Genomic DNA, 23,454 nt, shown 5'->3' with positions numbered 1-23,454 from the left:
GTCAATAATTTAGTGATTTCTATTTAACAAGCATGTAATAAAGGAGTCTAGCTAGCTACTCACTAAGTTTCTATATTATGAAAATGCATAATTTGAAGTTAATTAAGCTAATTAGTTATCTAATGTTGAAAAGGACTAAATTGCAAAACAAGCAGAATTATGAAATTCAGAAAATTAATAACAAACGACAGTTGATTGACTTCCCTGTTGCTAATTAAGTTTTAGATTAAGGATCTAAACCACTTAAACCCCTAAATTAGTTCCATTTTACCTCTCAGCCTCAACCTTACCAACTTAGACAAATTAGTCTGGTTTATCTTTCGACCTCACCAACTAATTCAGGACTAACGAATTAGTGCCTGATAAGATCTCCACTCAATCTCACTTACCTAAATTTTTCCTTAGGGGTGTCAATCCTAAGTTTTTAAGTCTATTTAGTTTATTCTAGTTTTTACGATTTAATCCTTATACCAAAAACTAACCAAACAACACTTCCATCAACCAACCACCTAATATTTAGCTACTCCTACTCATTTCTTAACCAACAACAAGCAAAAATTCAAGTAATGAAAATATTAACTTAAAATTAAAGAGAAGTGAATAAAAACCCAAGCTCTCTTACAAAAGCTTGGAAAGCACAACAATGGAAGCAATATAGATGAATAAAAATACTAAAGTTATGATTTTTAACAAGTGAAAAGAAAAAAAAAGTTGACTAATATTAAACGAGGATTAAAATGTGATTACAAAAAAGTTTAAGGTGCTAAACATAACCTAAGCTACAATAAAAACTAACTTAACTATTTAAGAATATGCAAGGAAAATAAATAAGTTGTAGAAAAGTTAAATCCTACAGCTATGGAGAAGAAAACTATCATAAACTTAAACTAAAAGATAAAACAAACCCTGAACTAAAAATCTCTCTTTACACTACATACTTTTTCTCAACCAAAAGTGACTTTTAATATCTTATTACAACCCAAAATTTTGGACCAGATTTCCCTTAGACATCTAATTTTGGTTAGGGGACATGTTGGACAAGGACTACCCCTGCGGTCATTTTTTTGTTTCTCTCAACAGTGATATCGCAATACCCATGGTCCAGTATTGCGATATCCTCGCCAGTCTTAAAATGGGGGTTCTTTGGGAGCATGAGTATCATGATACCACTGTTGATGGTCTTTATTTTTTTCATTCCTACACTATCAGGGGTGTCGCGACGTCGGATCTCCGTATCGCAATATCACTTCGCGCTACTTTTGGATCTAGTGCCCTAATTGTAGTATTTTTATTTAAGTACACTTGCAATCTTTTCGAACCGATTGGTTAATAAAACTCTTCATGAATTACATTAATATTTTTTATATTTTCCTTACATGATTTTTTCGTGCAAAGAAAAATGGAAGCAAATGTTGCTTACTAGTTGTCTAATGTTTAACTAATACTAAGCGGTATTACGTGGTCGGATCATAATACAAAAAGACGACTTGTATTAATAGATGAACCTAAAAATTTCCTTAGTTTAATAAAAATGAGAAAACCGATTGAAAGACTAATATGTCGTCTATCAAGTCCAATTCGGGAGATGCTTTGTCTTGGGCATCGAAGCAAATGGCTCACATAAGATAAATATATAGATGTGATTGACTGGACTAACAGTACATTGGACAAGACCCAAGTAGAATAGATCATGAATTCGTTTATAGATTTATTCACTTGTGACATTCATAGTGTGGCATACCTAAATATTGAGTGGATGGCGGATTATGTATGTGTAACACCCCAAACTCAACCGGGACGGACCAACCCGAATTCGAAGAGCTACATTAGCCACCTAAGTGACTCTTCAGCTAACGACCTCCCAAGACACACCCCGACCTTATAACACTTCAATCTTATCTATTTATTAGTTATTTATTAATGCGGAAACAATTTGTGAACCAATTTTAAGCTTTTTATAAGTAATTTAACCGAAGGACATTTTTATCATTTTACCACCTATAGTTAAACTAACCCAAATTTAGATCCATACATTTACCAACCCTCTTTTAGTCAATTTATGTAAGCCCTAAAAATTTCAACTTCATCCGAGTTTATTTTCTATGTCTAATTCAAGTTTTATCATTAAGGACTAAAACGTAACAATTTCAAACTATCAGTACTATACTTGAATATTAAATTGAGTTTGTTTCTAAGAAATTATATTAATTACAAATCTAATCCTAAAATTGTATCAAGTTTCCTTATCATTTAAGGCTTTAATTAGACTTATCAAGTTACAAGACTAATTTGTAATTTAAATAGGCTAGAGAACCTATTTAAAAAATACCAAAATTCAAACCCCCAACAGTCCACTGCAATTTTTTTGTGCAAAAAATTCAATTTTAAACCTGATTTTGAGTATTTTAATGGCTAATTAAACCCGATTTAGCTACAATTAAATATAATACATATTCATGTACTTTCAATTGAATTTATTTACACCAATTAAGTCAAAATTAAATAGAATTAAACATTCAATTTTATGCATATCACCCATCGATTAATTTAAACAAGTGGCGTACCTTAGTCGCTAGTAAGCCATTCCATGGAAGCTTCATTTAAACAATGGTTAGTGTAAACACCATGACTCACACACTGTGTTATCAATCACCATGTTATCAAGCAACAATACACCGTAAATTATTCAATAATCAAACTCAAACATGCATATATGATATTATAAAACCATCCAAAATTAAAAATGTCCAATGTCCAAGTCCAATTACAACCAAAATTAAACTAAGTCCCTGAAGTTCCACAATGCCCGATTAACATCACTAAAACATGCAACTAAATCTCTACCGAGGTTTAATCTCTTGAAACTCTCTTGTTCGGCTCCTTATCTCCTTAATCTCAACAGTTAACTGCACGAATATGAGGGCATTAAATTATTATATATAAAAAATTTAAAATACATATTATTTGCATTTTTTGAAATCTATATAACTACGTATGAAAGCCTTCCTTTGGACCTTCCTTCTACTTACAAGTTACACGTGAGTAGCTAAATCATGCTCTCTCTCTTTTTTTTTTTGTTGCATTTTATCAAAATAGTTAAAATTTAATTTTGATCCCTCTAATATGTGTAAGATTCAAAAGACCTTCCTTCTACTTACATGTGGTACACTCAAACCATGCTCTTTTTCTTTTTGCAATTTGATTAAATTTCAGTTTTGGTCTGTCTAAAATTTCTATAATTTAAATTTAATTATTATTCTTTAATTTTTAACATAAATTGGTTTCTATTAAATTTTAATATTGGTCAGTCTAAAATGTCTAAATTTTAATTTTAATTTTTATACATTAATTTTTAACATAAATTGGTCCCTATATTTTTATAATGTTATTAATTACTTCAAATAGTTAGTATCATTAACTTTTTTATTAAAATATTCCGTGATTATTTATAATTTGAAAGTAGATTTTTAAAACTATAAGGTTAAGAGATTAAATTATTGAAAATAAAAAAGTTAGAGTAAATTTCAAAAGTACGAAATGTAGAGATTTAGAATTATAATTATTTGAACCAAACCAGATTGGCCAATATGATCAAGAAGTGACTGAAGTACTAGTCTAGAGAGAGACACTAGATTAATTGACCTGAATATGGCTATGGATCGATTGAATCAAACTAAAAAATCGATTGAATTAACCAATAATTTGACCAAGAGTTATTCAATTTTAAAAACCTTAAATTTCAAATTTAAGATAAATAATTAATCAACCCAACCAAACCTTCTATTATGGCTAAAATAATAATAAATGTCATTTTTTTTAAAATTAAGAAAATAGGCCAAATTTTTAATATTTATGGGAATGGGCATTTTGGTAAAACGCAGCTAAAAGCTGGACATGTTTTTAGCATATTGACAAAAAAAGAGTCCGCATCAGCACTAAAAAGTGGCAGCATTAATGTTTTTTTAAATTCTTGGTGTCACTTATTAATGTGGAAATGAAACTTATAAAACAAGACTTTATATAGACCTAAAGTCTCATTTCCCTTGTTTTCTTAAGCAATAGGAGATATGTGTATATATAAATTAATGAATAGATTTGCAGCTTGTTCCTAGACAATGTGAGATTTCTTCCTCTTTTAACTAACAACATAAGATTAAATGCTACACTATATTTTGTAATTTTTTTATTTTCTTGCAATTCCAAATACTAGTAACCGAAATTATGAGCCAAAGAAATTAACAATAGCAAGCAAATCATTTATGCTTTGTTTAATACTAAAATATGACTCTACGATCCCAAAAATTAGATTAAAGTTTTGTATATAATACTGTATTAGTTATGTTTATATAACGTATAAGCCATGTGTATTAGTTTTAAGAAAATGAATTTAAATTTAATCCTAAATCTCTAAATCAAATTACTAAACAATAAAATGAAGTGAATACAATATTAATACATGTGTTTATATCTATATAAATGAATTATTAACGTGTAGAATATATAAAAATTTATAATCCTATGAACAAATAAAAAATAATATTATGAATTGACATCATGAATAAAATTGTGATGAATTTCAACACATCACTTTGAACAAAATTTTATTCAAAAAACTATAATAACAAATTATGCAAAATATAAATACAATTATCGACATGTAAAAATTTTCTAAAAAAAACTAAAATATAAAAGGAAAGCATTTGTTACATTATCAATAAAATTTTTAAACTCTATAAGTAGAAAAATTATAAAATATAGTGTAGCATTTAATATTATATTGTTAATTTAAAAGAAAGCAATCCTATATTGTCTAGGAATAAGCTGCAAACCTATTTATGAGTCAATATATACACATATCTCATATCCTATATTATTTAAAAAAACAAGATAAATGAGACTTTAGGTCTATATAAAAGTCTATTTTATAAATTTTATTTTCACATTAATAGGTGACATAGCGTCTAGCTAAACGTGTTCTTTTAGATTTCTTCTAAAAATGCTTTATCAAAATGGATTTATTTCCGTAAATATTTAAAAATTTAACTTATTTTCGTAATTTAAAAAAATCGATATTTATTGGTATTTTATCCTTCTCTTATACTAATGCGTACTCTAAAAACGATAATCCGAATAGAAAAGTTAAAAGAGAAAATTCTAGTATCTTGTTTTCATGGGTCTAATCCTTCCCGGGAAAACTCCAACCGTCTCATTGTCAAATTGTATTATTTATATAATTTATATATTTATTCTTTCCGGCTGAAATTTAAACGCAACAATCTGTAACAGATAATTTCGACCTCCAAGAAAGCATTTGCTTCCTTTCAAAGCCATCGATGGCAGCTCAATCTCTTGCCAGAACCCTAATTCTTTCTTCAACCCTAACCCCTAATATCAACCCACCATCCTTCAACTGCCTCAAGTCTATGGACCCGACGGTGAGCACAACAACCACCTTAGCTCCGCCGCAGAGACGAACCATGTCTGCGTTCGAAGCTCGAATCTCCCTTGTCTTCGCTCTCGCTTCTCAAGCTTCCTCTGTCTCTCAACGACGTAAATGTTCAGTTTCGAATTCCAAATATTCCAAAATTTCATTTCTTTTGATTTTTTAATTTTGAATTTCAAAATAATTTCCTTGTAGTTTTGATGGACTTGGCCTCAGAGACTGCAAAATACGTGTTTCCGAAGAGGTTTGAGAGCCAGAACTTGGAGGAAGCGCTAATGGCAGGTTACTTTTTGTATTGGATTTAAATCATTAATGTTAGCCAATTATAGCATCAAGATTAGTACTGTTTAATGAACGCCTTGCAATTTGTGAAGATGTAGCGATTTTTTCATGGACAAATAGTAGAACTGTACTCGGCAAAAAAAAAATTGTACGAAAATATTAAACCCTTTATGGTTCCAAGGGCTGGGCAGAGATTCTGTAATCCAGCTCAATAGGTAAATAATAATATAAAATGTATTTTCAATATTTTTAAGGGTAAACTTGACTAATAGTTATCCAACTATTAATAAAATTTGTTTGATGGTTCAACTATGAAAAATTATAAAATGGTTTCTGAATTGTTAGTAAATTTCTTTTTGGGTCATTCAATTATGAAAAAGTTAAAAAATGGTTACCGAATTATTCAATTTCATCATTTTTGGTCACCGGTTAACTAACGATAACTTTTAAAATTGACATAATAATAATTTTAATATTTAAAATTTATAAATTATGTCAATTTAGTCTTTAATTATTAAAAAAAGTTTAGCCCTCAACATTTACAGGTGTACTTTGTTTTTTTTTTTTTAGTTTTGATTTTATTTTGACATTGAGAGATAATTTTAAAAAACTGATAAAAGATGAAAATTATTCTTAGAATTTTAATTGTTTTTATTTTATTTTATATTTTCAATCAAATTTAGTTGATAAATTTGTTTTTTTAGCTTTTCAGGTAGAAGGTTCATAAAAAAAAACTGCCAAAAAGATTAAATTACATAATGTGTAAAAGTTGAGGGTTAAAGTTGCTATTATGCCAATTTTAAAAGCTGTCACCGTTAGCTAGCTATTGAAAAAAAAATTGAATAGTTAGGTGACAATTTTATAACTTTTCATAGTTGGATGACAAAAAAGAAAAATATTAATAGTTAGGTTAGTAATAAGGTAGTTTTACCCTATTTTTAAATACTAACCGGACTTGAGGCCGACTTCAACTTAGGCTAGACTTGGGCAAGCAAAAATAAATTGCTTTGTGACTGGGACACCTCTTGTACACCTCTAAGTTTTTACCTTTTAGTTTGTTTTATTGACATTTTCTCCTTTTGCATGGACTTATTGGTGCAGTCCCTGATCTTGAGACGGTGAGGTTTAAGGTTTTGAATAGGACAGACAAGTATGAGATAAGGGAAGTAGAGGTACGCATTTAACTTTTGGGTTTGTTTTTTGTTTAATATTTACTATGTGCAATCTAAAGAGAATTAGGATTGTTATTACAGCCTTATTTTATAGCTGAGACAACAATGCCAGGGAAGACTGGATTTGATTTTAATGGTTCATCCGAGTCTTTCAATGTGTTAGCTGAGTACCTGTTTGGTAAGGTAGTTACGATTTTCTGCTTTAAATTGGAAAATTTTCTTTCTATAATCATCTCTTTTAATTTGCTTATTCTAGATGTTTGATGCTTATAGAATACTAGTAAGGAGAAAATGGAGATGACTACCCCTGTTATTACAAGTAGGACTAGATCTGATGGGGAGAGGATGGAAATGACAACACCTGTGATAACGAAGAAGGTAAGTTTTTGTGTTAGGATTGCATGCTCCAACTTTTTAAGGGTTTCTGAAACTCTAGTTGTTTATAAATTTGGTCCATAGTTACTTTTGTATTGGCTTGCAATGCATTACAACTATTTCATGTCCTATATAATTAATTGTTCATTAAATTGGTTCTTATCTGTTTGACAACTTATGACCTAGGTGGAAAATCAAGATAAGTGGCAGATGTCTTTTGTCATGCCATCCAAGTATGGCTCCACTCTGCCATTACCTAAAGATCCTTCTGTGAGGATCAAGGAGGTGCCAAGGAAAGTAGTTGCAGTTGTTGCTTTCTCAGGTTTGTTCTTAGCCTCTGTGTAGTCGAAGGCATCAAATTGTTGTTATCCAGTCACCAGAAAACAAAAATGAATCAGGTTAAGATTTCCCAAGTAATTTGCAAACTTTAATGGATAATACAATTATGAGTTGTCATCTGTAAGTTCTAAGCATATTGTCACACAGTTTTTTATTTTGATTCAGATAGTTGCAGGTAACTGTTTATTGGAGTGACCCTCGAATTTTAAAATATCGTTTTAACCTTGTGTAAAATATTTTTCTTTAGAGCAGAAAACTACGGTTTATTTCAATTTAAGGAAAAAAGAAAGCATGACATTGGTAAATTATGTGCTTCAACTGTGAAGCTCCCCGAACTAAAATTGTTAATGAATTATGATCATGTTCTTGCACCAGGTTTTGTCACTGATGAAGAAGTTAAACGAAGGGAATTGAGATTAAGAGATGCTCTGAAAAATGACAGGGAGTTTCGAGTTAAAGAAGGTGCTTCGGTGGAAGTTTCACAGGTCAGATCTGTAGTTAATTATCTTTAATGAAGTCAGCCCCTAAATAAGTTGTTTCTGGGAATACCTTTCTAAATAGCTCCATAGTTTTGGTTGCAGTACAATCCACCATTTATGCTTCCATTTACCCGCCGTAATGAGATAGCACTGGAACTAGAAAAGAAGGAAGAATAGCTCTGGATAATGAATTCTAGAACCCTGAGGTATCTGCTTACTGAATATGCAATGTTTTCCCTGTAAACTCAGTAACACACTTGTTTAATATTTGCCTGGCCAGGTGGTATACGTGACCAATCCATCTATATGATTGTACACATTTCTTCAGTTATCCTTCTGGAACTCAATTAGACATAACTACTGATGTATATAGTAGTGGAAGACTAGCAAACTAAGTTGATGGTTAGTGGTTTTACAATGCAGATTTTGTTTGGATTTTGGTCATCTCGAACTGTTGATTCATATATGTCACAGTACATTGCAATTTCTTTTCTAAAAACAATGGATCGGAATGTCTTTAAATGAAAAACACTCGGTGTGGCTGAGCTGTTCTATACTGACTGTTTACAGTGCAAGTTCCACAACATTCAGAGATGCACTTTGACTAGAAATTAGCTTCCTCCTCTTTTGGTTTGGGACTCGAACTACTTTTGGACATGAGAAAGTGATAAAGCTGAAGTCCGATTCGTGGTGCATTAGAATCCTTGATTAGAGGCACCCCTACCATACTCGGTGTGCCTCTTAAGGATCCATATGCACCCTCAGGGTTACTTGGACTGCAGAATAAAAAGATTTGTGGAATGCAAACCACAAAGTAATCCGCTATGTACCTAAATCGTGGTACGATAGTAATATGCTTTAGTTCACTTTAGAAGGAGCATTTACTTATGTTTAAGTGTTCCAAATTCCAAATTCCCAGAAAATTAGCAGAAGAATAAATAATAGACAATTTCGATATGGCTGCTATCTTCACCTTCCTTTTGTTTTTTTCACTACTCATTTCTTTTTTCTATTCTGTTTACCCAAAATGGAGGTCCTTATTACATGCATTGTTGGTCAATGGCCACTACATTTAAAGCTTACAATGAAGTCATCATGCTTGCAAACAGTTCTCCCACTGCTTTTCTTTTAAATCTTGTTAAAAGAGTTCTGGGTGAGAACTTCATTTTCTTCCCATGGTAGGACTGTTTACGCTTTATAAACCAAACCTATGAAAATTAATCGTGGTAGTGTAAAGATATATTTTATTCATATAAAAATCATTTTAGGCTGGAGACCAAGTCTGTATCCTAACTGTACCATTCCCTGCAGGCCTAGTAGTGGGGATGTTTCAAAATCTGAACACCCTCTTTAGTGGAAGAAGACTATCTTTGGGTTTTTAATATTGAACTTTTTGATGGGTAAGATATAGATCTGTATTTGACATTAATATGCTCAATTCTTTTCCAAACTTTTTCCACATATTTGGAGGATTATTCTCCAATGTTGTGTTCAAATATATTTCTGATATAGATGTCAAACATGGATAATTTAGGGAAAATGAAGAATCTAAATAACATAGACTGCACCTACATGATAAAGTGAAACAGAAGTGTCTATAATCAATACTTTGAATCCTACAAAAATTCTGAATATACCCTGAATGAGGAAAGATCTATCAACAAAGTCTAAGGTGACGCTATGCAAATAGTTGTGGCTCAGCAAGTTAAAAAGTGCCATGTACAGCAAACTTAGTGCCATGCCTGGCCCAATGAATGAGCCAGTTAAGACGGCTGATCATCAAGCATATTGTTCATGGAGTACCGCATCTGTTATTCCTAGCTTGTTTTGGGGCTCTTTTTTCTCTTTGCTTGACATGCTCTGGATGTTTAAATGAAAAATAGGGTTGTGTTTATTTATTAATTTATCTGTGATGATGTCTCTGTACATCCGTTTGACCATGTTTAGAAGCATCTAGTCTTTCATTCATAGAACGTTTTATTTTTTGTTGCCAAAATTTATGATGATTTGAAATGATTTTGTGAATATATTCAACTTCCAGAGTGTGGCAATGACATGGAACACATCTTATCAAATTCTATTTTACCTTCATTTTTGGAACCTTTCTGCTTTTAAATTTTAAATTTTATTATGATTTATTAGCTATTGATGTTTTCATGATATAGTTTAGGTTTATTTTCAGAAACCAGTGCTCTTAGAAGAAGCAAACTGAGAGCTTGATTAGTGTTGGAAATGTGGCCAATGCCACATAAGCAAAACTCCCCTAAGCTTTTCCTGCACCAGATAATGAATTCTTTTACTGGGTCAAGTTGACTTGCCCTATCAGTTTATGAAAGCATTGCCTACTAATTATGAGCAATAAGCACAAATGCTATCATGGGTGGAGCAGTAGATGCACTACCATAACCCTAATAATTACCACTGCAGAAAAGATAACTAGACTTGTTTTAGCGTAGGTTAGGCTCTAAAGGATATCTTAGTTGCCAGCATTCCTTTTTTCCTTTTCAAACTTGCTTTTATGGTGAGATGGCTATTAGAAATGTTCTTTTAATGACTTGGCAGGTGAGACTTGATCTAGTAATCACTTCTTTTTGTGGAACATATTAATTTAAGTTACCTACAATGTGGTGAAATATGAACTCCATTGATGAAACTTGATTCTTATTTTGACATAAAAGGGTGCTGAGATTTTGAATATTTTCTGTTTGATCGGGGTTTTTACCGACTAGTAATTAGCTCTTTGTGTCTGAGACCTGGTAATAAAGACCTGTGCATTTTGTTTTAGTTTAAGCAGAAGTGATCGATATTCTTTGTTTCTTCGTTTAACTGAGTGGTAGAAGCCATTTAAGTGATGTCAAACACGACAAGTCATGGATGGTCACAAAGGGCATGGATTCGATTCAAGAGTACTCATCTTTCTGTGTGCTGATTCTCATACAGGAGACATCATATATTGTGTAGTGACATTGTTGCAGTATATTTCATATATGTGTGTATATGTATATACTTTGTATTTAAGATAATTCTAGCTAAAAAGAGTGATATGCTTTACTAGTTTACTTCATCTATACTTTCCAAAACAGGCTTCCACTTCCACCCCCCGCTGTTACCAATAGCATCTGATTTGTGTATCTGAGACACCATATCCTGAACTGTAACTCCTTGTTTTTGAATCAGCTCCTGCAATTCTTGCTTTGTGATTATCAACTTAATTCTTACGACACCATGGCTTCCTTTACCATCATCATTCACTTCTGGATTCAAAAACCGTACCTTCTTTTCCTTGCTCTTATTAATTGCTGTTGATGGAAGAGGTACAAGGTAATATAGGTGGCCGGGGAGCAGCTTAGCATCAGACTGAAAATGGTGGAAGCCAGAGAATGTATCAGAGATAGCATGAGCAGGGAAGTCTGATAAAACTTGTTCAACTTTGATGGGTGGTTGATATTCAAGGATTTTTCCATCAATTTTCATAACTCTGATTAGCTTCTGTTGTTGAGCTAAGCAGTTCCCCATGGCTTTGTTTTGTTTTGCAGTTGCTTGCAATAGAAACAAACTTTTATCATGAAAGGTTGAGTTACTGAATCGAGGATGTTTGAAGTGTTAATTTGTTGGTATTTAAACAAAGTGATTTTGGCAATGCCCTTATAACATTCAATTATTACATCAATGCCTGCCCTTTCTTTGGACCCCATTGATGGATTAAGAAGACGACTGGGGGCTTGACTTTTTGGTATTCAAATTATATTGAATCTCGATTAAATATAAAGTTGAACATTGAACTAGGTTGAACTCTTTTAAAGAGGGATAAATTCTTTTAACATTATTTTTTCTTTCGAACTTAAAACCATACAAAAATATTATTAAATCATTTTATATTGGTAAATCATTTCATTTCTATAATTTAAGAGAGTTGACTAAAAAATTATTTTGAGTTAATGGAGCAGACTCAGAGTTATAGGCTGAATTTGAATGAATTGAAGTAGTTTATTTGAGTGGGTTGGAAGTGTTTGAAATGTGGTTATGGATTGGGTCTTATTTTTTAACAACTACTAGGTGAGGTAGGAGAAAACAAAGAAATATATATATATATATATGTAGAGATAGGTAAACAAGTTGCAATTTGGCTCTTCATGTTTGGAAAAAATATTTATTAAAAAATATTTTATTTCATGTAGCATAACACTATAAAATATTTTATTAATATTTCTTATTTACAAATTCTAATAATTTCAAGATGAATATAAGATAGTATTTCGTGTTTTTCTATTATAATTCTAATGAAATGCAATTTTTTAAAATGTAATTGTCTGACTGTAAAAAATTTAGTATATATTGAAACGTATTGATTAAAATTTTGGGAAAGTTATTTATTTATTTTTTGGTCTAAAGCGAAAGTTACAGTATTACACGAAAAGTATTGATTAAAATTCTAAAAAAGTTGCATTATCACATTTGGTTCCTTAAATATTTTTAAGTGAATGTAACGATACTTTACATAATTGTCCTTGTTAAATAAAAAATAATTTCATGTATTTAATATTTACAATAAATTTTATTATTAATAAATTAATATTTTAATTTATACTTTTTAAAATTATCATTTTAATTGAAAATTTTTTGTTTCAAATTAAGTTACATGTATTTTCTAAATATGAGCATCCATATACAAAACTTATTTTTTATTAGTTGTTTTGCTTATACTTCGGACATTGCTAATGCTGTGACGGAGGCTGAGGGAGCAAACTGAGAGCTGAGCCAACAACATTGGCATATGTAACTTTCGTGGGATGTTTTTGTAGGTTTTAGCTACAATTATATTGAAAATTTCTTTTGACAAAAGAGGAAAACGATATTCTATATATATATATGATTAAATATGCATATTAAAAATAAAATTAGAAAAAAAAATTATTTTTAAAAAATTTTCAACACTCTAAACTCGGCCTAAAAGTTTAAGTTGAACTTGGACGAGTTACACCAACGTAGTAAAAATGCACTTCTTTTCAGAGTTTTAACTTTGAAAACCAGAAATTCATTTTAGTTTATTTAGATGATTTTGTAGTTTTGTTTTAGACTTGGCAGATACTGACGAGATTATAAAAAGAAAAATAAGACAAGTTCAAAAGAGATTACAAATCCAAAGGATTAAATTGTAGTTATCTCAGTGCAAAACAGTACGAGCTCCCGCACGCCGCCCGATCCTAAATCAGATGCATTCTTGACAAATAAAAGTAAGACAAAGGGTGAGTCACCAAGCACCGCGTGTAACCAAACTCAAATACAAATAAACAGAATGTGATATATAATTCATAGTAACACAAGCATTTGATAATAGTTGTATAACCAGTACGAAACAGATCTAGAGTATCACAAAGGTTCCAACAGAGGTAGTACAACAGAACAAGGCAAAATAGAACAGAGCAGAACAACGCAATTCAAACAGAACAGAACCGAATAGAGTAGAACAGAACAGGATGGAACAGAGCAGAACAAAACAAGATGGAACAGCATAGAACGGAACGGAGCAGAGCAAAACAGAACAGAATAGAGTAGAGCGAAGATGTATGTTAATGTAAATGCAGTATTTTTCAACAGACCATAATGCATATTTATCAGAAACAGTCTTCCCAAACTCCGTTACACACCAGAATAGAGTTCTCTTTCCGAACTCATCCATCCAAAACACACCAATAAAGTTATCTCGGGTTTCCTAACAATGATGACCCACCACCTCGAGTTGCCCGGCAACAATGGCTTATTAATATACAGTTAAAATGCTAATCAAATATATGTGGTCAAGCCACTATAGTGCATTCAAACCGCCGGAACAGAAGTGTGGATAAACCACCAGATAATGTAGAACATTAAACTGCCAGAAACTTCCTCCTTCTACTTCAACCCAAGTCCCATGCAATGTGTCATGGGGTAGCATTCTCACGTTTTTTAGCGCCGCTAAGCAAAAAACGCCGCTAATGACAGCGTCGCTAATTTTAGCGGCGTTTTTTGAAATAAACGCCGCTAAAGGTTAAGGTCTTTAGCGGCATTTTTGGAAAAGCGCCGCTAAAGACGCTGACCTTTAGCGGCGCTTCTCCTATAAACACCGCTAAAGACGCTGACCTTTAGCGGCGCTTCTCCTACAAACATCGCGATAGACCTTGACCTTTAGTGGCACTTTTCCCACAAACGCCGCTAAAGACTGCGGCGCTTCTCCCACAAATGCCGCTAAAGACCACTACCTTTAGCAGCGCTTTTATCACAAACACCGCTAAAGAACAAACCTTTAGCGGCGCTTCTAGCAAAAACGCCGCTAAAAACATAATCTTTAAAAAAATTATTTTAATCAAATAATATTTATTTTTATGATAAATATTATATTATGTTTTATTTTTTAAATTTAAACTTTAAATATACTTTTTAAGGATAAATAAAAAATATTATTTAAATTAAATTTTCTATGAAAATTTTAACTTTAAAACTAAATATAAAAATTAATGAATTTAGTTTTAGAATTTAAAATAATAAATTAATAACACAATTAAAATCCAAAAGTTAGAACTCAAATTGTCGTAAATATTAAAGTAAAAATAAAAATTTAGAATCAAAACTAAAATAAGCAATGGAAAGATAGCTCAAATATAGGTTTTTGCTACAAGTTACACAGACAATAACGAAAAATTAAACACCACACATAAAATTTATCAAGCTAGTTAAGAAATACATGGTGCAGCCATGCAGTACAAATACAATAGAATCATAGGGTAATTTTGCATAAATATCTTCAGAGTACCAAGAACAATTTGTCACAAAATTATAAAACATGATAAAAAAAAAAGAACAGGTAGCAGACAAGCTATTTGTTACTTTTTGTTTTGCTTCCAAGGCTTCCTCAGCTGCCTTCATCTTGGCAACAGAATCATCTTCATCATCCCTGCTTAAGAAAACAAAGAACCTATTATTAAACAATTTATAACCTTGAAAAAGAAAAGAACCATGTTACTCGGACTTAGGTATGAGTGTTAGGTGCCAGTATAAAGACATGTCAGATATGGGTATGAAGGCATGTCTGACATAAGTATGTTCAATTTTTTCCTTATGTGTACTCTTCTCACTACCCCTACTATGATTTCTCTCATACTCCCTCTCCACTTTCTCAACTTCCTTTTCAGCCTGTGGTCTCCTCAACCTCTTTGTCCTGGGGGAAGGAGAACGTGAACTAGCATGTTTTGGAGACTTCGTATGCCTAGAACGATTCTCTCTTTCCAAAGAATGATCCCTGCGAGACCTTCTGTGCCGAGAAGGAGACGTATATACTAAATGATGCCAGTATCAAGCAATTTCAGTTTCCCACAACAAGGAAGCGGTTTGAATTATTACCTTATTGTGGAAAAATGAAGCAGGCGGACAAATTTCTGGCTCTAACATTAGTACACTAAAACAATAAACTTTAATACACAATAGTGACTATAGGATGGACATCTGAACTCCCTAAAATTTTATGCATTATGTTAATGAAAAATGAAGTGCAGTATGATGTGCTACTTGCTTTACTTGTGCAAGTTCAGCGAACAATATATGCATGACATTAAACAGGTGAATAGATCAATGCATAAGCTCCAATATATGCAAGGCAGTTGCCGTGCAAACCACATTTCTTTTTCCAAATCTTATTCATTTGTATATAGCTATGTGTTCCAGTCACTAGTTCAATACTTGCGTCTTTTTTAACTATTCCTAAGTGATTACCTCTTCGCAGGTTCATAGTGACGGGATCGTCTTGCAATGAGAAAAAGTTTGAATCTCCTTCCAGATACAGAAAAGGATGCCTACATTCACAGACCCTAATGTCAAACTATGAAGCTTAGAAAGAAATTATAACCATCCATCCATTAAGCACAACAAAAATGAATAAAAAAAATTAGCCAAGTATCCATCCTTAACCTGCTTAAAGAAGCCATACACCAATGTAACTGTCCATAGAGTATTCTTGAGGTGATTGCTGATTCCTCGGGTCAGGAACTCATTGCAAACAAACATGGTCTCATAAAGAACCTCACCTGGTTCATTATTATACAAGTTCTTTTGAAGACTACACATAACATTGTATGAATAGCTGAGGAAGAAGTCCTTTGTAAGATCCACTGAGCTTAGGAGCTTCTTGTACCTAAACAAAAATGAAACAACAAATATCAAATTACAAACCATATGTGTAAAATGCATAGCAGAATAAAAGCACCTGGGTTAAAAACAAACACAGACGAGACTACCTGGGTTAAAAACAAACACAAACGAGACTCTATCACATACAAACAATTTTCTACTTTTCACACAACAGAACATAATAGAATAGAACATCTTTCTGCAAAACAATGACTCTCTAGCAGTAGACGAAGTTCTGCAAATCCCAAAAACAAAATCTTAGTTAAAATACCACATTTACCTTAGTTAATACATGCCTTCTGTTATTTAAAATTTCATGCTGAACTATTGCTGCAGTTCCAGGAATGGAAAAGATTGGTTCTTTATGAACAGCAGCCTGAATAACCGACAATGTAAGCACATTAATGAAGGGCAAGTGATGGAAGAAGATGCTAAAACAAATTCCAGATACAGTCAAACCTCAAAGAGTTATCCATAACAAATCACATCATGAGTAATAAAAACATATTCTAATATTTGTTCTTTTCTCCTTGGGATTGAGTGAGCAAAGAAGAAATGAAATAGAACCAATTAACAACTAAATGAGCAGCGCAAAATTCCCCAGGAATACTTCCAGTAAATCCCGATCCCACTCACACAAATTCATCATGAAATTAAATCCTTGACCCATAACTTACTTGTTAAGAGTACTGCTAAAATTACCATTTACCAGCAGAAGCCAGAATTGCTTTCTTATCCTTTATTAGTTCCATCCAACCATTTACCAGCACGCTCTATTTCTATTTTGTTATTAGGGCGAAGGAGAAAAAAAAAAGCCCTAATTCAATTTCCTCTACAGCAACAATGCGAAATTTCAAAATTTTTCAATGTATCTGGAAAAATAATTCAAATAAGAAATTACCAGATATCTTCGATGAAGCCATATTTGATGAGCTCCGCGTTCTCGTACTTGTCAAGACCCATAAAAATGATGTAATTGCCAGCTTCTGCCCGACTTTGAAGTAAAACACCATTTTTCCCTTCCTTTCGTCTCTTGGGAGAGACAAAATTAGGGTTTTCCTCTCTTCGGTCAAGGAAATATTGGGAGACCAGCCTATCTCATGCCAAGGTTTAAAAAGTAGGGTAAAGTCGGGATAAATTACCCATAGTTGGAGCATTTTTCTTTCCCCTTTTTCTTCTTTTTCTTAATCTCCCTTTCCTTAAAAAATTTAAAACGAAAACAAAAATACCAAAAACATTATCTTTTTTTTTTCCTACAAATACCGAACAGAATAAAAGTCTTTTTTGACAAAGAGAAAGCACAAAAGGAATTTCAAAAACCTTATCTGCTTTAGTAGCGGAGCTCCTTTAATTTGGAGATTTTAGGCGGAGAAATTTGGGAATAAAACGCGCCTTTTTTTTTTTAAATAATTTTTGCGGCGTTTTTAAAAACGCCGGTATTACTATGTTATTTTGAACAATTTTGCTCTGTTAAAATTTTTTTATTTTATATATTAAATAATAACTATTTTAATATTTTAATGTTTTAAGTAAGCAAATTTGAAATTTTTTTGTGGGAAAGTAAAATTCAAATTAAACTACTTTTTTTATAAATTATATAAAAAATGAGATAAATTGAAATATAAATATGTAAATATTTGGATAAAAATTTAAATTTACATTTAAAAAATAAAATAATAATAATAATAAAAGAAAAAAACAAAATCAAGTAGACCAATAATATTGTCTGTTGTTAAACAAAGACACCCATCAAACTTTCTTTTTATAGTATAAGCTAAAGCTTAGATAATTAAATTATCAAATATGCACATGAAGCATTCTTTTTTCTTGTTTACATTCCCTTAATTAATTTCAACATGGAAGCTTTAATTTGTTGACTTAAAAGCATCTTAAATCTTAATTAATACTTTGAATTGACCCAAATTGAGTCGAGATCAATTTTTATGTCTAAACTCGACTCTTAAAAAGGATTACTAAAAATTTTCATATTTGAATTTAAATGGAAAATTGTTATTAAATAAAAGATAATTATAATTTCATAGTTCAAATTTAAAACTCAATATATTTATTTATCAAATTTTTTAAATCTAATATTTAAATATATCAAATGGTTTAAACCATTTAATCTAAATTTAGATTAAATATTTTTAAATATAAAAACATTAATTAATTGTATAATTTTCATCATTTAATAAATATAAAGTAAACATTAAATCCTAAACCATTTAATATATAACATTGATCTATTATCTCTTAAATAATTTAAACTATCTCCTAAACCCCTATCTCCTAAACCCTAAATCATAAAACATAAACCCCTAATCCCTAACCTCTCTTTTACAATTATATAAGAACTTAATTAATATATAAATTAAAAAAATACTAATTAATCTAAACCTTAAACTCTAACCCGACCTCGAATCTCTAAACCTTAAATCACTAACTCTTAACCCCAAACCCCAAACCCTTAACTACTAACCCTAAGCCTTATTTAATATGTAAATTAAAAAAAATACTAATTAATCTAAACCCTAAACTCTAACCCAAATCCCTAACCCCAACCCTTAACCCTTAAATCACAACCCTTAAACCAGAATCCCTAATTCCATAATCTATAAACCTTAAAATTGTAACTCCTAAACCGACCTTAAATTCTAAATTAACCATATACCCTAAACCATATATATTAAACCCTAAACTATAATGATAATTAATTAAATATTTTAAAATTAATACTATCGTATCTTTTACAATTATATATGAAATTATTTAATATATAAATTAATCAGTCATGTACCCTAAAAATTTTTAAATTATTTTAAATAATAGTATTTTAATTTTTCCATTTTTAACAAATATTTTTCTACGTTTTTTATTTGAAATTATTTCTACGTGTCATTATTTCAAATTTAACCATTTTTAAAAAAATATTCAATTAAAAATAAATTGATTAATATAAATAAACAAATTAAATAGTAAATAGACAGATAAAATATTTTTGCGGCGCTTTCCAAAAACGCCGCTAAAGCCCTAAGCATTAGCGGCGCTTCTTAGAAAATGCCGCTAAAGCCCCGAGCATTAGCGGCGCTTTTCCAAAAACGCTGCTAAAGCTCCGAGCATTAGCGGTGCTTTCTCAAAAACGCCGCTAAAAGCCCCGAAAGGTCGAAAACGATACCGTTGGGCTTAGTTTTTTAGTGGCGTCTTTCGAGAAAACGCCGCTAATGCCCATCTTTGGCGGCGCTTTCCTGTGCTCGGTCTTTAACGGCGTTTTATGTAAAACGCCGCTAATACTTGATTTTTAGCGACGTTTTTTTGTCCAAACGCCACTAAAAACGCCGCTAAAAGCCTGTTTTGGTGTAGTGATTGGTTCAAACCAACATGCCAAATTATGGCTTCAAACACAAACATACATTTATATACTTAAACCAACATTACACTTATAACTTCATTTACAATTCATCCACAAAATAACTATCAACTAGACATCCTAGGTACATTCCAACACAAAAAGATAAACATCACCACATTTGAAATCGGGATCATTGCTAGATGCTAAATCAGCGATCAAAAGAGAAGTACCTAACCTACGCACAGGAAAAACCAAAACCGTACGCTGAGGAAAACCTAGAGATATTTCTATAATCCGAACAATTAAAGATATAATGATACAAAAATTCATAATTTGAATTATATGAACATACTATTGTCTAAGCTTATATTTGCCATATATCATTATTTCAATTTCATGCATATCACCATATCATTTCATAACATATTCAATTTTAATCGAGGATTCTGGTACGACGTTAGCTACGGAATTAAAACAATTAAAATACATCAATACAACATAATTTAATTTCACATTGAATATTTGAAATTTTTACTCAATATTTGCTTAAATTCTAATTTAGTCCTTAAACCAAGACTAATCTTTATTCATCACATTTAATCCTATATTTTTACACTAATTTCATTTTAAGCTAAATTTAGTTCCCTATTTTCAATTAAACCACTAAATTTCAAAATTTTCACAATTTAGTCCCCAATACACAAAATTTACAATTTGTTCTATAATTTAATCCTTTTCCATTTCTAGATTAAAAATTTATCAATTTAATCCCTAATACTAAAACTATTCAACATTAACAACATTTAAAATCTTAATAATTGCTAAAATTTCGACATGGGTCGGGTAGTACTTAACACTGGGATTCCAAAAATATAAAAATTACAAGAAAAAATAGACTAAATTGACTAACCAATTGAAGTTTGAAACCTAAAAACCCTTATGGCCGAGTGTGGTTCTTCCTTTCTCCCTTTCTTTCTTTCTTAATTTTGCATGTTTCCACTTACTATACTATTATAATTTCTTTTATTTTATAATATATATTATATAATACATATACATACTTTTAAATTTAGTTTCTTAATTATAATATAACTTATATATATTAAACTAATATGTATAATACCCCATTAATGTCGTCTACCACATTAAGCATTTGGATAATTACTACTTCAATCCCTTTATTAATTTTTAATCTATAATTCAACTTCATTCTATATGCGATTTAATCCTTATACTGTAAATACTATTAATTCATACAAATTCACTTAACCAAAATCTAATTAACTACACATCTAAATTTGTAAATATTTCTAATAATACGAGTCTGATTTATGGGAATGGAGTCCCGAGAATGCACTATCCAACTCCCCTAACTATCGGGTCGTTACATAGTCAACTTTATACGAAGACTTTGGACATGTCAGAAACCTAATTTGAGCTGCCAACACTCCTATAAATAAAACCTTAGGGGTTTGATGTAACTAAGTCTTCTTAGGCGCATCCAAAAACCCTAGTAGTTTTGGAGAAGAATTTAGATTAAGTTTTTGTTTCTTTTCTTAAACACTTTGTTCTTTCCTCTTGAAAGCAATCCCGATCCAATAGTTATTTTTTAATTGAAGTAGTCAATTATTTCTCCTTCACAAGTGATGATTCGTGTTATTCCAATCGAGGGATTTTCTACTTCGTGCTTCAATTGACATCGAATCAAGATTATTCTAAATCTCTTCTCTCTTCCAATTTAATAGTGTTTGTTTACATGTTTAATTCTATTGAGTTTGAGATTATGAATATCATGAGTGGTTAAATCCATTAGGGGTGATTAAAGAGTGTATAGGGACGTGATTAACGGAGGATTTAGGGTTTTTTGATAGGATTAGTTTGTTTAAATTATGAGTTCCTAAACCCTAAACTTGACAACCCTAAGTAGTAATCATAGGTTAAACAAGGTCTAGAGATAAGTTTTGTCAAGTAAATTGTAATTCATACCGATTGAGAAACTAAGGCCAAGAAATAAGAGAGTACCAACCAATTTGTTAATCAGTTAGAGGTTGGGAGGTAATAATTGAATAGTTAATAGCTAATCCACCCTATAAACCTAACCCAAAGTTAATTATAACCCTTGAACTGAGTTAATCTTCCTGATTGGTTTAATTGACTTATTCATTTGTGTTTATTTTATTGATAATTTATTTTGGCTATTTAATTTCTAATATTCATCTCTTTTATGATCCATTGTAATATAGAATTTAACCATTACTATTTAGACTTATTATTGTAAAGAGGTTTTCAATAGAATTAATCCATCCTCCATTAGGTATGATCCTAGGAACACTTCCATGTATTCTGTTGTAACACATTATTAAATTTTGACCCGTATACTTGCGGACGCCATTGCTTTAATTTTATATATTTTTGGTGTAGTATTTTGTAGTCAAACATTCACACGTTTGATGGCGGTCAAGTTGTTGGCGTCGTTTCTAGAGAGGTTTTGACATTAAATTTAGAAAATAGCTTTACAATTAATAAGATAAATAGGAAAGTTAAATACTATAGGTACAATTTTTTTTATTTCTTTTCTTTTTAATTTCTAGGTTGTTTATGATCCGAAGCTCTAGTACCCCAATCAAGCCATATTCAGAGCAATTACTAAGGCACAATCGTCAAGTGATGAATACCAATCCACCTATGGCAATTAAGTTACCGCGGGAGAATCCATTGTTTGAAGATCCATAGAAGCGACAAGAAAATATCCAGGAAGAGGTCTCAATGGAGAAAAGGACGTTGCGCAAATATGCTTTACCAACACTAGATGTGGTGCGAGGTAGTATCGAAAGGTTGATGATCAACGCTAATAATTTTAAGATAAAGACGACTACGATCCAAATAATCCAGAATACCATGCAATTCAAGGGGAACATGGTGGAAGACCTGAACCAGCACTTGAAATGATTTTTACAACTCTGCAATAGCTTCAATTATAACAAGGTATATGATGATGTTGTGCATCTTTGATTATTTTCGTTCTCTTTATGAAATAACATGACTAATTGGCTAAACTCATTATAACCAGGTTCCATCACCACATGGGATGATTTAGCAAAAAAATTCCTCTATAAATTTTCTATAGCGAGAAATCGCCAATTTTAAATAATACGAAGGTGAATCCCTATACGAAGCATGGGAACATTTCAAGTCAATACTAATGAAGTGCCCACACCACGGATTGCAAGCGTGGCTCCAAATTTAGATATTTTACAACAGTGTTTTTGGTAATATTAGATCCAACTTAAATGAAGTGACTGGAGGATCTATTGTGTTATATACGTACAAATGAGACTACAGAATCTTATATGACATGGCTATGAATTCGTACATGTGTCCCAATGAAATATTCAAATATAAATCAAATCTTCCAACAGTAAAATCTATAAACGAAGATAATAAGATGACCGGTATCAGAAAATCCTAAATAAGCTTAATTGTTTGGAAAAGATCGTTAAGCCAATGAGAGCGGAGCAATATTCTGAAAACCAACCAAAAGAAGCAAATTACATCGGTAATAGAGGTCTAGATCCTTATTCAAATACCTATAACATCGATTGGAGGGATCATCCGAACCTCAAGTGGAGAGGCAACCAAGGAGGTGTAAATCAAGAACAAACCCAAGAAAACTCTCTTTACCAACCTCCACCATTGTAACAAAGATCCGTGGGTAATGACCATGCTGCATGTGGTCAGCAATTCGATCGATTAGAAGGGGAGATGCAAATGATGAATACAAACATTCGAAAAGTCCAAGCTACATGTGGACGACTCGAATCTTGAATGGATAGCCTCTGCGATCAAATGAGTCAA

The 23,454-nt window shown here is 31.4% G+C and overlaps 3 protein-coding genes and 1 non-coding gene across 13 annotated transcripts; 1 reads left to right on the top strand and 3 right to left on the bottom strand.

The window, feature by feature from the left end:
- The first annotated feature begins 5,102 nt into the window (after positions 1-5,102).
- On the top strand, positions 5,103-11,655 carry LOC107899237 (heme-binding-like protein At3g10130, chloroplastic). Of its 10 annotated transcripts, none has more exons than XM_016824891.2 (9): positions 5,103-5,550; positions 5,639-5,725; positions 6,827-6,897; positions 6,979-7,080; positions 7,171-7,275; positions 7,459-7,594; positions 7,987-8,096; positions 8,193-8,296; positions 8,371-8,534. In XM_016824891.2, exons 1-8 carry the CDS (start codon positions 5,334-5,336, stop codon positions 8,265-8,267), a joined length of 903 nt encoding a protein of 300 aa, XP_016680380.1. In that variant the 5' UTR covers positions 5,103-5,333; the 3' UTR covers positions 8,268-8,296; positions 8,371-8,534. The 10 variants fall into 10 exon arrangements, with proteins under 10 accessions (XP_016680380.1, XP_016680379.1, XP_016680377.1 ...); XM_016824889.2 differs by having other exon boundaries at positions 5,129-5,550; positions 8,181-8,296; XM_041091337.1 differs by lacking the exon at positions 8,371-8,534 and adding an exon at positions 11,268-11,655 and having other exon boundaries at positions 5,133-5,556.
- Positions 11,142-11,606, bottom strand: LOC107899238 (uncharacterized). The gene has a single exon (XM_041091410.1). The coding sequence runs from the start codon at positions 11,604-11,606 to the stop codon at positions 11,142-11,144; it is 465 nt and encodes a 154-aa protein (XP_040947344.1).
- A 3,103-nt stretch (positions 11,656-14,758) lies between the features above and the next one.
- LOC107899239 (uncharacterized) lies at positions 14,759-17,601 on the bottom strand. Its single transcript, XM_016824893.2, has 4 exons — positions 17,152-17,601; positions 16,032-16,254; positions 15,837-15,916; positions 14,759-15,021 (listed from the first exon to the last, which is right to left on the bottom strand). Exons 1-4 carry the CDS (start codon positions 17,211-17,213, stop codon positions 14,769-14,771), a joined length of 618 nt encoding a protein of 205 aa, XP_016680382.2. The 5' UTR covers positions 17,214-17,601; the 3' UTR covers positions 14,759-14,768.
- Positions 17,602-22,715: 5,114 nt separating this feature from the next.
- LOC121216545 (small nucleolar RNA R71) lies at positions 22,716-22,824 on the bottom strand. The gene has a single exon (XR_005912725.1). It is a non-coding gene; the product is annotated as a small nucleolar RNA R71 (small nucleolar RNA).
- Positions 22,825-23,454: the final 630 nt, after the last annotated feature.

Source organism: Gossypium hirsutum, chromosome D04, assembly GCF_007990345.1.
Source record: "Gossypium hirsutum isolate 1008001.06 chromosome D04, Gossypium_hirsutum_v2.1, whole genome shotgun sequence".
In the NCBI taxonomy this organism is placed as follows: Eukaryota; Viridiplantae; Streptophyta; class Magnoliopsida; order Malvales; family Malvaceae; genus Gossypium; species Gossypium hirsutum.
Note: the sequence above shows the minus strand (reverse complement) of the source record. Positions and strands in the feature narration are given on the sequence as shown.

What these genes read in the sequence shown, in the direction of transcription:
- LOC107899237 (XM_041091334.1), top strand. Translation starts at nt 5,334, where the DNA reads ATGGCAGCTCAATCTCTTGCCAGAACCCTAATTCTTTCTTCAACCCTA. An exon ending in TGTCTCTCAACGACGTAAAT is followed by an intron (nt 5,557 to 5,638) that starts GTTCAGTTTCGA and finishes ATTTCCTTGTAG; the next exon opens with TTTTGATGGACTTGGCCTCA. An exon ending in CTGAGTACCTGTTTGGTAAG is followed by an intron (nt 7,081 to 7,170) that starts GTAGTTACGATT and finishes TGATGCTTATAG; the next exon opens with AATACTAGTAAGGAGAAAAT.
- LOC107899238 (XM_041091410.1), bottom strand. Translation starts at nt 11,606, where the DNA reads ATGGGGAACTGCTTAGCTCAACAACAGAAGCTAATCAGAGTTATGAAA.
- LOC107899239 (XM_016824893.2), bottom strand. Translation starts at nt 17,213, where the DNA reads ATGGGTCTTGACAAGTACGAGAACGCGGAGCTCATCAAATATGGCTTC. An exon ending in GGCTTCATCGAAGATATCTG is followed by an intron (nt 16,255 to 17,151) that starts GTAATTTCTTAT and finishes ATTTTTGTTTAG; the next exon opens with GTACAAGAAGCTCCTAAGCT. An exon ending in TGTATGGCTTCTTTAAGCAG is followed by an intron (nt 15,917 to 16,031) that starts GTTAAGGATGGA and finishes CTGTGAATGTAG; the next exon opens with GCATCCTTTTCTGTATCTGG.